The sequence below is a fragment of the Salvelinus fontinalis genome, chromosome 39, assembly GCF_029448725.1.
Source record: "Salvelinus fontinalis isolate EN_2023a chromosome 39, ASM2944872v1, whole genome shotgun sequence".
Taxonomy (NCBI): domain Eukaryota; kingdom Metazoa; phylum Chordata; class Actinopteri; order Salmoniformes; family Salmonidae; genus Salvelinus; species Salvelinus fontinalis.
The window spans coordinates 19,304,008-19,317,972 of NC_074703.1; the positions used below are offsets into that span (position 1 = coordinate 19,304,008).

At 42.9% G+C, this 13,965-nt stretch overlaps 1 protein-coding gene across 1 annotated transcript; it reads left to right on the top strand.

Moving 5' to 3' along the window:
• The first annotated feature begins 313 nt into the window (after positions 1-313).
• On the top strand, positions 314-12,529 carry LOC129838334 (L-lactate dehydrogenase B chain). The gene is made up of 8 exons (XM_055905264.1): positions 314-497; positions 7,421-7,560; positions 7,802-7,919; positions 8,143-8,316; positions 8,565-8,738; positions 9,040-9,157; positions 11,597-11,720; positions 11,832-12,529. The coding sequence occupies exons 2-8, from the start codon at positions 7,432-7,434 to the stop codon at positions 11,997-11,999; spliced, it is 1,005 nt and encodes a 334-aa protein (XP_055761239.1). The 5' UTR covers positions 314-497; positions 7,421-7,431; the 3' UTR covers positions 12,000-12,529.
• Positions 12,530-13,965: the final 1,436 nt, after the last annotated feature.

The following is a 13,965-nucleotide window of genomic DNA, read 5'->3' on the forward strand; positions in this document are numbered from 1 at the left end:
TATCTTACCCTTTCCTAGCCTTAAACAATTATCCTAATCTGCTACATTAATTCTCATTATCTGCTGTGTACATTCTCTACCTGCTACAAAAAATGAAATATGACAATAGCTTTAACCCATCTAGCGAAAATGGTCCAGCCGTCTGACAACATATTTCACAATCTCAATTGCATCCTACTGGCGTCCTCTCTCCTCGTCCTCGCTTCCTCAAAACCCATTGGATGACAAAGCCAGAGATCCCGCCCATCTGACGTTCTCCTCCAATGGGTTTTGAGAAGGAGGCGAGGAGAGCGGACGCGAGGATTTACTATTGAGATTCTCCCCGTGTCAAACTCAGCCAGTGGTAAAGCCCTATGTTGCGTCCTCCTCTTTCTCCAAAACACATTTAAACCCCGCACTCGATAAGTGAAATCGTCACGCCCTCTCACGACCTTCTTCAGTCGCCTGCCTCTTTGGACCAAAAAGGGATATTACTACTCTTTAAATCGCTGGAAAATGTATGTATCTAGCTACTGCCGGTGTTTTGCTTTGACTAAGTGAATTCTCATAGGTTCTCTTTTCTCATGTACGCTTTATGCTCAAATGCACGTAGGCCGAAACACTTTTGGGATACATTCTGTAGCTTGTAACAGCCTAAATGTTATTGATTTGCATACATGGTTAGGGTTTTATTGACATTTTGGAATAGTCGATGTGGGCTATTGCAAGTCCTTTTAGATTGACTTTACTGTTGAATAGAAATGTATATTTCTGCGTTTGTAGGCTGTCTAGTCCTAGGCTACACAGCCTAATGGCATACTGTGTTTTTGCTAGGTAGTAGGCTAGCTCCGGAGGACGACAACAGTCGATGGATTCTTATAAAAGGTGGCTGTCGCTCACTTCACAGGAAAATTACATTTTCCTCGTTGAGCTTCGTGGGCGACTCCGTTTTGAACATGACAAAGTTCTCGTATTACGGAATGTGTCATTTGAAGATATGGCAAATGATTTTACTGACGACTTGAATATTATCTTGAACTGTGCAGAGTATTAATGGAATGTGACAAACGAGGTGGAGGTTATAGATGTTCTGCCATCTTGCAGTGCAAAAAAAAGTATCCGACCATCAAGGACGATGGAAGGACTATTGTATTAAACATTGGCCTACAAGGACATGGCTTCGTTTTTTTATAGGAAACTGATATCCCAATAGGTACATTATTATTTATCTCATGCCCGACATCTTGAGGCTTCAATATTTTTAATATGATTGGTATTATTAATAGGCCTCAATTTGGCGAGTCCACGCCAGCAAGGCCGGAATATATTTTTATGTCAGATTGTTATGGTAATACTCACATTGGGAGGAAGAATGTTTGATACACCTTTTACATTTGTATTCTAAACCATTTTTGGAAAGATCATGATGAAAGTGGGAATTTTAAGCCCTTTTTAGACGCCTCGTATGATCCGTGAACAGTACATGTTACCAGGGGTGCAACTTTGGTTTTAGAAGTGGGGGGAATTATTATTATTATATAAAATATCTATCCAGTCAGATGAACACTCCAAACAGCCTATCTGATGGCTCGGAGGGGCCCGCATGGTCCTAAAGCAGACCGTGGCCCTGTTTTGTATCAGCATGTCCAGCAAAGTATATGGCCAGTGGCACGCACAAACATCAAGCAGATCAGCAGCTCCACAATGATGTGATTGACTGTCTCCAAGGTGGGGGGGCTTTGTGGCAGCCAGACGAGGCAATCGAAGGAGGATGCGGTGAGCAAAGTTACTGGGCTCGAATTTAGTCAAGCTTGCTCTATATAGATTGAGGCTTCTAATTGTGCATGTTATAAACTACTTTTATTTTGATGATGGGCTATACTCTATGGCTGGATTTATGTATTTTTACCCCCCCCCCCCCCCTCAATGCTACATTTTAATTTGGCAGACCTAACTTGATAGACTAGGCCTTGTAGAAAGAGAATCAGACAACCTGGTTCGAATCCAGGCTGTATCACAACTGGCCGTGATTGGGAGTCCCATAGGGCGGCGCACAATTGTCCCAGCGTCATCAGGGTTTGGCGGGGTAGGCCGTCATTGTAAATAAGACCGTATGCCAGTGGAAGAGAGGACAGTAGCAGGTGACCCAACTGTGGTTTGACTTATCATTTCCCATTGTAGCCAATTCAGTTGCTGTAATTCCATTAGATTTTTAAATCACAAATACAATTGATATCAGTAAACTAACTTAAAGATATGTGGGGTTTTGAAACAGAATTACAAGGCAATATTTCATATTTTTAAAGGTAAACAATTTCTCAAACTAAAGAGTGCTGTGAAAGTGTTTTTTTATTTATTTTTTATTTTTTATAAATGTCAGATCTTCTAACCTAATATTAGATAAAGGAAACAAGTTTTTTTTAAAGTTATGCGACACCCAATTTGCCTGTGAAAGTAATTGCCCCCTTACACTCAATAACTGGTTGTGCCACATTTGGCTGTAATGAGTTCAACCAAATTCTTCCTGTGGGTGTTGTTCAGTGTCTTTAGTCACTGGCCAAGTTTTGCCCCCACTCTTCCATGCATAACTGCTTTAACTCAGCAACATTTGTGGGTTTTCAAGCATGAACTACTCGTTTAAAGTCCTGCCACATCTCAATTGGGATTAGGTCTGGACTTTTTGACTAAGACATTCCAAAACTTCAACATTGTTGCTTTTTAGCAATTTTCATGTAGATGTGTTTTGGATCATTGTCTTGCTGCATGACACAGCTGCGCTTTAGCTTCTGCTTATAGACAGATGGCCTGACATTCTCCTGTAGAATTCTGATACAGAGTAAATGGTTCCTTCTACTAAGGAAAGTTGGCCAGGTCCAGAGGCAGCAAAGCATCCCCAAACCATTACCACCACGCCTGACCATTGGTATGAGGTTGTTACTGTGGAATGCAGTGTTTGGTTTTTTGCCAGATGTAATGGGACCCATCTTGTCTAAAAAGTTGACTCAAGTTTGCTAAAAAGCACCTGGATGATCATTGACTTTTGGAAGTACGTTTTATGAACAGATGAGTCAAAAGTCTAACTTTTTGGGCTACATGGGCCCCATTTTTATGCCTTGCGAAAACCAAACACTGCTGGATGTTAAGGTATGTGTGACCAACAGTTTCATATCTGTATGTCATGTGAAATCTATAGATTAGAGCCTAATGAATTCATTTCAATTGACTGAGTTCCTTTATATGAACTTTAACTCAGTAAAATTTTAAATGGTCTGCATGCTGTTTTTGTTTAGTATACACCGATGGGTTTTGAGATTGCCCCTTCAGTCCACTGTGAATAGGCAGCCTCTTTGACCCCAGCCATAGATCCATTTATCCACCCGTTTGTCTTGTATTTTGTTAGGCAATTTCTATAGGATTGACTGACAAGGTGAACACATTGTGCCAGGCAAGTCTTTAATTCCCCCACTCTCGACGTGTCTAGACTTGACAGTTCATGCAGCTTTAGTATTCTGATCATGGAATTCTGAATGCGTCTACACCTACGTTGTAAGTGTGTACGGATTCTCTTTTCCCACACTATATAAAGTTCAGGAGTGGGATCTCTGCTACTTTTAAGAGTTATGAGCCAATTGGTAAGCATTACCAACAGTGAAAATGGATTCAAAATGGTTGCCCTCTGCTGGTGATTTGCAGGATGTGCAATGATGCAAGCAAAAGGTCTGATTGGTTACATTGCCTACTATGCCAATGTATCTGTATACAATGGGCCATAACTTTAAAACTAGCAGAAATCCCACTCGAACTTTGATATGCCTGTAGAGTATATTCAACATATATTTTTCTATATTCATAAATGTCAAATGTTATTGAAATCAAAATACTACTCATTAGAGCAAGCAATAAAGGTTCATATGACACCAACTTTTAATTTGTAGCACCTACAGATGAAACATTATGGAGTCTTAAAGGAGACCTGGGTAAGGTCAATGTCACATTGTATCTTAAAGCATAATTGAGAAATATTTAATTGTAGTCACAAATGTCATGTGAACAAGCTTTCCTCTGAAGGACCCTTTTATAGATAAAATTTAGTGAAAGTCATGGTGTTCTCTTTTTGTTGTGAGGAGTCACCCATATACAGTACCAGTCAAAAGTTTGGACCGCTACTCATTCCAGGGTTTTTCATTTGACTATTTTCTACATTGTAAAATAAGTGAAGACATCACAACTATGAAATAACACATGGAATTGTGTAGTAAAAGTGTTAAACATGTTTTAGATTCTTGAGTATTTCAATTTTTTTTGCTAATTTATAAAAGTAAATAAACCTCACATTCTACATGAGTATCTAGACCAGGGGTGTCAAACTCATTTCGCATCGTGGGCCACATACGGCCTAGGGAGATGTCAAGTGGGCCGGACCATTAAAATTATACCATACTCTGCTATAAATAACCAAAATATCATGTCTTTCCTTTGTTTTGGTGTAAAGAAGCACAAGAACATTAGGAAAATATTGAAATTTAATGAACTATCCTTTTACAAAACATTTCATGAAACACCTCATATTTCCTTAGACAAATGTGCAATTTACTTTTATCATTCACAAATATGCATTGCAACTGATCCCACTGATTGTACAAAGGCACAAAACTTAGATTAGGTAGCTGGCTTTTACCGCTGCTTCACTGACTTCTCGGCTCTGGATGACAGTTGACTGCTGTTTCCTCAGACCCGCCAGCAATTCGTTAATCTTATCTCTTCTCAGTTGTCCTTGCAAGCCGTCATATTTTTCGCTGTGATGAGTCTCGTAGTGGCGTCGAATATTATATTCCTTCAATACCGAAACTTGTTGCAAACACACCAAGCACGAAGGTTTTCCGTGCATCTCTGTAAATAAATAGGACGTGGTCCATTTTTCTTTGAAAATTCTACACTCCTTATCTACTTTTCTCCGTTTGGATAACGACATTTTGGCTAATGAGGGTGTAGCGGAGAGGTAGAGACCAAGGTATTAACAACGTCGTAACAAGCAGCAGATGGCGCATTGATACCGTCTGCTGTTTTCAGTCTGTCTCAGTGATGCGCCCCTTAGCGGATAATCCATGAATTGCAGCGAATTAAAAATATTAATTCCATGTCTTTTATGCATTTTTTCCACTTTCAAATTATCCTGCGGGCCTGATCGAACCTCCTTGGGGGCCGGTTCCGGCCCGCGGGCCGTATGTTTGACACCCCTGATCTAGACCCTTCACTCAGTATTTTGTTGAAGCACTTTTTGGCAGCAATTTACAGCATTGAGTCTTCTTGGGTATGATGCTGCAAGCTTGTCTCACCTGTATTTGGGAAGTTTCTCCCTTCTCTGCAGGTCCTCTCCAGCTCTCAGGTTGGATGGGGAGCGTTGCTGACAGCTATTTTCAGGTTCGATCGGGTTCAAGTCCGGGCTCTGGCTGGGCCAATCAAGGACATGTCGAGACTTGTCCCGAAGCCACTCCTGCGTTGTCTTCGCTGTGTGTTTAGGGTTGTTGTCCTGTTGGAAGGTGAACCTTCGCCCCAGTCTGAGGTCCTGAGCAGGTTTTCATGAAGGATCTCTCTCTGTGCTGCCACCACCATGCTTCACTGTAGGGATGATGCCAGGTATCTTCCAGATGTGACAATTGGAATTCAGGCCAAATAATTAAATCTTGGTTTCATCACACCAGTGAATCTTGTTTCTCATGGTCAGAGTCTTTAGGTGCCTTTTGGCAAACACCAATTGGGCTGTCATGGGCTTTTTACTGAGGAGTGGCTTCCATCATGCCACTCTACCATAAAGGCCTGATTGGTGGAGTGCTGCAGAGATGGTTGTCCTTCTGGAAGTTTCTTCCAAAGCCACAGAAGAACGCTCAAGTTCTGTCAGTGACCATCAGGTTTTTTGTCACCTCCCTGACCAAGGCCCTTCTCCGATTGCTCAGTTTGGCCAGGCAGGCAGCTCTAGGAAGAGTCTTGGTGGTTCCAAACATCTTCAATTTAAGAATGATTGAGGCCACTGTTCTTGGACATTTAATGCTGCAGAAATGTTTTGGTACCCTTCCCCAGATCTGCCTCGACACAATCCTGTCTCGGCGCTGTACGGACAATTCCTTCGACCTCATGGCTTGGTTTTTGCACTTACATGTACTGTCAACTTTTATATAGACGGGTGTGCCTTTTCTAAATCATGTCCAATCAATTGAATTTACCACAGGTGGACTCCAATGAAGTTGTAGAAACATCTCAAAGATGATCAGTGGAAACAGGATGCACATGAGCTAAATTTTGAGTCTCTTGGCAAGGGGGGGGTGAATAATTATTTACGTGAGGTATTTTTAATGTGGGGGGGGGATAAATCTAAACCTGTGGGTAACTTTGTCATTATGTGGTATTGTGTGTAGATTGCTGAGGATTTAAAAAAAATATATATACATTTTTAGTATAAGACTGTATAACGTGACAAAATGTGGACGAAGTCAAGGGGGTCTGAATACTTTCCGAAGGCACTGTATCCTTCATTGTCATAAGATTAAGACAATTGTCAGAGGGTGCACTGTTTTCATATGTAAGAAATGCAGTAACATACACTCACGTCTGGGTCATGCTACTCATTTATAGAGCTATGTTAGGCCCACGAGTCACATTGTCATGTAGAACAGGTGTTGTCAGCGGAACTACTCTTCTATTCAGGTCAAATTGTAATGACACCGTTGCTTGACCTTTCAGTATAATTTTTTGCTGCTGATGGAGGATTCAATCTACTGGTGGCAAACAATTCTAACTCGCCACATCTTTATTTGTTACGTGCTTTGTAAACAACCGGTGTAGGACAGGTGTACAATAACAGTGAAGTGCTTATGTAGTCTGCGTCTGTTTTTTAAGAACTGTTACAAGTAACGTTTGAGGAGTTTGCGAGCAATAGTAACTGCGTCTCACATGGACTAGCCTAGATATTTGCGAGCAACTCTCCCACTGACATCACTTATCGTGCAAGTTTGTGTGTGTGCGCCTCTGTTTCAGCAGCAGCAAATGGAGGGGGCAGTGCGTTTTGTGGATTGTAATTTAGGCTCTGGGGGGCCTGAAGATGGGTTAGGAGGGAGGATTAGGGTGACTGTCAGACCCTTTTTTGGGGGGGGGGGCGAGACAGTTACTAGGATATTGGTTTTGACTCCATCTGGAGTAAATAAATTAGATGCTGTAGTGTTGATTGGCTTAAGAAATAGATGCCCTGGGCTGGATACAGGTCAAGCCTACGCCTGGACTAAAGGAGCGTGCTCAATGGGGAATGTCAATTTGATTGCTTTTTGCAAAGGCATGATGACCTCTCACCCAAATTTCACACTCATCTTGGTTTCCATTTTATTTTTTTCTCAGTAGACGAACCTTGATAACTAGACTGAAGGTTAAACTCTCTCTCTTCTCCCTCCAGCGTTGTGAATCATGTCGTCTGTCATGCAGAAGTTGCTCACCCCCGTGGCCAGAGGCCCCGCGGAGCCCCCCAGGAACAAGGTGACCGTGGTGGGGGTGGGCATGGTGGGAATGGCCTGTGCCGTCAGCGTCCTCCTCAGGGTAAGTCTAACTATATCACTGTCTTACTGCTACTTTACTACTCTTACTATTGTGTTATCAGTACTAGTTTACCTCTACTCTTGTGATACCAACAAATAGTTACTACTCAGTTATTATGTAGGCTAGTTGTAATTGTGGATTTTACCATGTCATTTTTAACTAAATACCAGGTATTCATATCTTTCCTCTCCTTCTGGCCCTTCGCCTCCTTTCCACCCTACCTTCTCCCTCTTTCCTGTAGGACTTGGCTGATGAGCTGGCTCTGGTTGACGTGATGGAGGATAAGCTGAAGGGAGAGCTGATGGACCTGCAGCACGGGAGCCTCTTCCTAAAGACGTCTAAGATAGTCGCTGACAAAGGTAAGAGAATCCCCTTGTGTGTATGCCACTAGAGTGGTTCAGAGCTAAAATGGCAGAATATTTATGTATTTTACAATGAACATGTAATGCAGCCTGTTCTGAAACGAGTGGCCTTACCCTGGTAAGGTTTTGATTACCATTTTAGATATTTTTTTTACCCCTGCTAAATGTGAAATGGAAAAATCTTACGTAATTCAATTGCTCTTTCCCGATCTCTGTCCAGATTATGCCGTAACGGCGAATTCCCGCATCGTGGTTGTGTCCGCTGGCGTGCGTCAGCAGGAGGGAGAGAGCAGGCTCAACCTGGTCCAGAGGAACGTCAACATCTTTAAACACATCATCCCAGAGATTGTCAAACACTCCCCCAACTGCACCCTTATTGTGGTGTCCAACCCAGGTACACAAACAAACAAACAATCCGGTACACACACTGACATTTAATATATAATCTTGGACACACAATTGGCTCATTCTGCCCTAGATTGTTGTACCAACATTCCACCCTTATCAACTACTACAGTATCACATTACAAGATAGGGCGGTCACTGACAACAAATTAGGTGACAGGGATGGGCAGTCATTCATTGACATTGTCAAGGATAAGTGTGTGTGTGACCCTATCCCCGTCTTTCCCTACCCCCTAGTGGACGTGCTGACCTACGTGACGTGGAAGTTGAGCGGCTTGCCCAAACACCGTGTCATCGGCAGCGGCACCAACCTGGACTCCGCCCGCTTCCGTTTCCTGATGGCTGAGCGCCTGGGCATCCATGCCTCCAGTTTCAACGGATGGGTGCTGGGAGAACACGGGGATACCAGTGGTGGGTGGTGGGGACGATGGGGATAATATTGACGTCAGTGGAGTGTGTACTTCAGTGTGAATCTGAGCTCATGTGAGAACTTCTTGTCACATCTAGTAAGCCACAAGGCTGTTGGCAGATTTTTAAAGGCTTTAAATGAATCCCACGAAAGTACTTGTTTTAGCATGGATTTTTACATCACTCTGGACATCCAATTATCTCTGTCAGAAAGAATGAGTTGAGTCTGCTTGTTTTTAAATAGGAAATTCTAATATTTGTTTAAATGAATGAGTAAATATCTGATTCTCTCCCGGTGTGCTAGTCCCTGTGTGGAGCGGTGTCAATGTGGCTGGAGTCAACTTGCAGAAGCTGAACCCAGAGTTTGGGCTTGACGGAGACAAGGAGGACTGGAAGGCCACCCACAAGGCAGTGGTCGACAGGTAACTACCCTGAACCTATCCCCAGCTCCATCCAGAGTCTAAATATGTGCCTCTGACTTCACCTAGCCTTGGTAGTACAGCTGTAGTTTACACTGTATTACTCCACCTTTTGATTCATTCGTATCTACTGGAGTTGTCAAGGTGTAAGGCCTAAAATAAGGATATAAGGCTGGGCTAATTTTCTATATAATTAGTTCTACTGACGTTGTATACTAGAATTACTGTCAAAGCCGGCCCTCCCTTCCCCATTTTATTTTGAGTTCTCTTTTTTGAGGTTTTGTGTTTTAATTAGGATCCCCCTTAGATGCTGCAGATGGAGCAGTTATTCTTTTTGGGGTCCACATGATACATTTAATATACAAGAAGCACACGTAGCCTTCATATCAATACATACACAAATTATCTAGGTGAAATCTGGGAGAGCCCTTGTGAGGTGTTGCTGTTCATTTGAGCAACATGAGATGGGAGTTCCATGCAATAATGGCTCTATATAATACTGTACACTTTCTTGAATTTGTTCTGGTTTTGGGGTCTGAAAAGACCCCTGGTGGCATGTGGTGGGGTAAGTGTGTGTGTCAGAGCTGTGTAATTTGAGTATGCAAATAATTTGGAATTTAACAGTTTCTTATTAAAAGAGGTGATGCAGTCAGTCTCTCCTCAAAGCATAGTATTTATATCAGCCCTCTGATTTACTGTGAAGAGCAAGATGTACTACCGTAATTTCCGGACTATAAGCCGCTACTTTTTTCCCACGCTATGAACCTTGCGCTTTATACAATGACGCGGCTAATTTATGGATTTTTCCCGCTTTCACAAATTCATGCCGCCAAAAAACTGAGCACCGTCACATAATGTGACGTAAATCGAGCGCGCTCAAACTTAACATTCTGATTACGGTAGTCATTTTGTCACCCTCATCATGGCAAAGACACGGAGAAATGCATATGATGCAGCTTTCAATTTGAAGGCGATCGATCTGGCTGTTGGAAAAGGAAATAGTGCTGCTGCACGGGAGCCTTAATGAGTCGATGATAAGACGTTGGAAACAGCAGCGTGAGAAACTGACTTGTGCAAAAAGACAAAAGTTTTCAGAGGAAAGAAAAGCAGATGGCCCGAACTAGAAAATGAGGCTTGGATGAGTTTGCCACCGGATGAAAGTGAGGAGAGCGCAATGAAAACGATCCAACATCGGATGAAGCAATTCTGAGGCTATTCAACTCCGACACCAAAGGAGATGACTTCAGTGGTTTCAGTGCACAGGAGGAAGATAGTGACCAAGGACTTTCTTGGTAGGCTATTGTTTACTGCTATTTAAGAAAAAAAAAGTTACAAGCCTGTTTCGTTAAAGCCTATTTATTTTTGTTACAAGCCGTGTTTCGTTTAAAGGCTGTGTAAAGTTCATTTGTTTCAATGTACCGGTAGGCACCTGCGGCTTATTTATGTACAAAATAAAAAAAAATCAGTGGGTGCGGCTTATATTCAGGTGCGCTTAATAGTCCAGCAATTACGGTACTCTGTTCTGGCCAGCTGCAGCTTAACTAGGTCGTTTGCAGTACTCGACCACATTACTGGACAATAATCAAGATCAGACTAAACTAGAGCCTGCAGGACTTGCTTTTTGGAGTGTGGCGTCAAAAAATCAGTGTCTCTTTACTACAGCTTTACAACCATTGAATCTATGTTTTGACCATGACAGTTTACAATCTAAGGTAACGCGAATTAATTTGGTCTCAACTTGTTCAACAGCCACACCATTCATTACCAGATTCAGCTGAGGTCTAGAACTTAGGGAATGATTTTTACCAAATACAATGCTCTTAGAAATGTTCAGGACCAATTTATTACTGGCCACCCATTCCAAAACAGACTGCAACTCTTTTAAGGGTTTCAGTGACTTCATTAGCTGTAGTTGCTGATGCGTATATGGTTGAATCATCAGCATACATGGACACGCATGCTTTGTTTAAAGCCAGTGGCAGGTCACTGGTAAAAAATAATAGAGGCCCTAGGGAGCTGCCCTGCGGAACACCACACTTTACATGTTTGACATTAGAAGCTTCCATTAAAGAAAGCTCAGAATCCACAATATGGCAGAGGTTAAAAAGCCATAAAACACGTTTTTCTGAACAACAGGTTATGGTTAATAATATCAAAGGCTGCACTGAAAATGTCAGTAATTTGTCAGTGCAGTACATGTTGAGTGCTCTCCACTATAAGCATGCTGAAAGTCTGTTACCTTTACAGAGAAATTGTATTTGGTCAACACCCTTTTTTCCCCTAACAGTTTGCTAAGAGCTGGCAACGAGCTGATAGGTTTGCTGTTAGAACCAGTAAAGGCCGCATTACCCCTCATACAGCTTCCTCATTGTGAGAGAGACCTGTTCAAGATGGCAACAGTCGGCTGTTGACTGACTTTGACTGTTTTGTGTGCTCCTCCAGTGCCTACGAGGTGATCAAGCTGAAGGGGTACACTAACTGGGCCATCGGCCTGAGTGTGGCTGATCTCACTGAGAGCATCATCAAGAACATGAGCAGGATCCACCCTGTCTCCACCATGGTCAAGGTGACGGGATAACAGTCACACATTATCCACATGCGGAAATGTAAACACACACGAGAATAGAACACCCATTGCTATGTGATAATGACTGACGGCTGTGGTTTGTTTCTCCAGGACATGTATGGTATTGGCGAGGAGGTGTTCCTGTCCCTGCCATGTGTGTTGAACAGCAACGGAGTGGGCAGCGTGATCAATATGACCCTGACCGACGCTGAGGTGGGACAGCTGAAGAAAAGCGCAGACACACTCTGGGGCATCCAGAAGGACCTCAAGGACATCTAGACACACATCTGCCCTCCCTTTTCCGTTCCCGATGCAGTCAAACCCAGACCTAGTTCCAACCGTCCTCCGATCTACTGTATCCATCTCCCTTTCATCTTAATCTACTGGTATACTTCTTCCTTTCACCCACCCTTTCCTTTTGTAGGATTAGGTTGCTGTGTTTCCATGCTAGGTACTTTGTGAACCAGTATGACTGTATGCACCCTCATTGGATTCATGTGTTGAAGCTATTGTTCCACGATCAAAAAAAATGTTGGCTTTATCCTCCGTTTGCACTGTCTTGGTAGCACTGCTCTGTTCACTTCCTGTAGTGAGCGCAGAAACACAGACCCTATAACTCAGTCTCCTCCTGAGGGGAGCAGTGGTGTTGGTTATTGTGTGAGGAGAGATGTTCTGGCATTCAATGTCAAAGAGGGAGAGAGGGCAGAGGTGGAATCAATCGAAACCGCCTACTTTATTTTTACTTACTGGAACACCCATGTTGATTGTGTAATGAGTAACGACAACAATTAATAAATATTTGAACCTTACGAAGCCTGTTGTGTCCAATGACGTAAATGTTTCTCTGTAAAAACTAGGCTACACAATGCCTCCCTGTGGTTACATATTGCTACTACATAATCTGACATTTTTCAAGATGAGTTAAGTGGAGAAGGAAATCCAGATCGCTGGCCATGCTTTTATTCACATAAACGATCAAATTAATTTGGACAATTATTGACATTTTCAGCAAAGAAACATTCTGTTAAATAGCCAACACTACTGCATGCCTTTCACATTGCTATTCTTCCCCAACCAACAAATGAAAGGCCCTGTCAACTGTTTAGTGGTACTGACATGCGTCTAAGTCGCTCTGGATAAGAGCGTCTGCTAAATGACTTAAATGTAAATGTAGCTGGTTCAAGACCATTACACTACATGGCATTACACTACAAACGTATGTGGACGCCCCTTCAAATTTCTCACCTCATTTATAGAGGTGTCCACATACTTTAGTGTAATTGTCTTGAATCATCACGTTGCTGAAAGGTGTATAAAATTGAGCACATAGCCATGCAATCTCCATAGACAAACATTGAGAGAATGGCCCGTACTGAAGCGCTCAATGACTTTCAACGTGGCACCATAATAGAATTCCACCTTTCCAACTAGTCAGTTGGTCAATTTTTTTTACCCTGCTAGAGATGCCCCGGTCAACTATAAGTGCCTGTTATCGTGAAGTGGAAATGCCTAGTGGTAACAATGGCTTCGCCGTGAAGTGGTAAGCCACACAAGCTCACAGAACGGGACCGCCGAGTGCTGTCCTCGGTTGCGATACTCCTTACCGAGATTCAAACCGTCTCTGGAGGCAATGTCCTCGTAAGAACTGTTCGTCGGGAGCTTCATGAAATGGGTTCCCGTGGCCGAGCAGCCGCACACAAGCACAATACCAAATGTCGGTTGGAGTGGTGTAAAGCTTGCCGCCATTGGACTCTGGAGCAGTGGAAATATGTTCTATGGAGTGATGAATCATGCTTCACCATCTGGTAGTCCGATGGACGATTCTGGGTTTTGAGAACGCTCCCTACCCCAATGCATAGTGCCAACTAAAGTTTGGAGAAATAGTGGTCTGTTCCAGTGAAGGGAAATCTTAACGCTACAGCATTCCAGACAATTCTGTGCTTCCAACTTTTTGGCAACAGTTTTGGGAAGGCCCTTTCCTCTTTCAGCATACAATGCCCCCATGCACAAAGCGAGGTCCATACATAAATGTTGAGATCGGTGTGGAAGAACTTGACTGGCCTGCACAGAGCCCTGACCTCAACCCCATCAAACACCTTTGGGATGAATTGGAAAGCCGACTGAGCAAGGCCTAATCGCCCAACATCAGTGCCTGACCTCACTAATGCTCTTGTGACTGAATAGAAGAAATTCCCCGCAAGCGATGTTCCAACATCTAGTGGAAAGCCATCCCAGAAGAGTGGAG

Excerpts from the sequence above, each read along its gene's own strand:
- LOC129838334 (XM_055905264.1), top strand. The coding sequence starts at position 7,432 with ATGTCGTCTGTCATGCAGAAGTTGCTCACCCCCGTGGCCAGAGGCCCC. Across the intron at positions 7,561-7,801 it reads CCGTCAGCGTCCTCCTCAGG|GACTTGGCTGATGAGCTGGC; the intron begins GTAAGTCTAACT and ends TCTTTCCTGTAG. Across the intron at positions 11,721-11,831 it reads CTGTCTCCACCATGGTCAAG|GACATGTATGGTATTGGCGA; the intron begins GTGACGGGATAA and ends TTGTTTCTCCAG.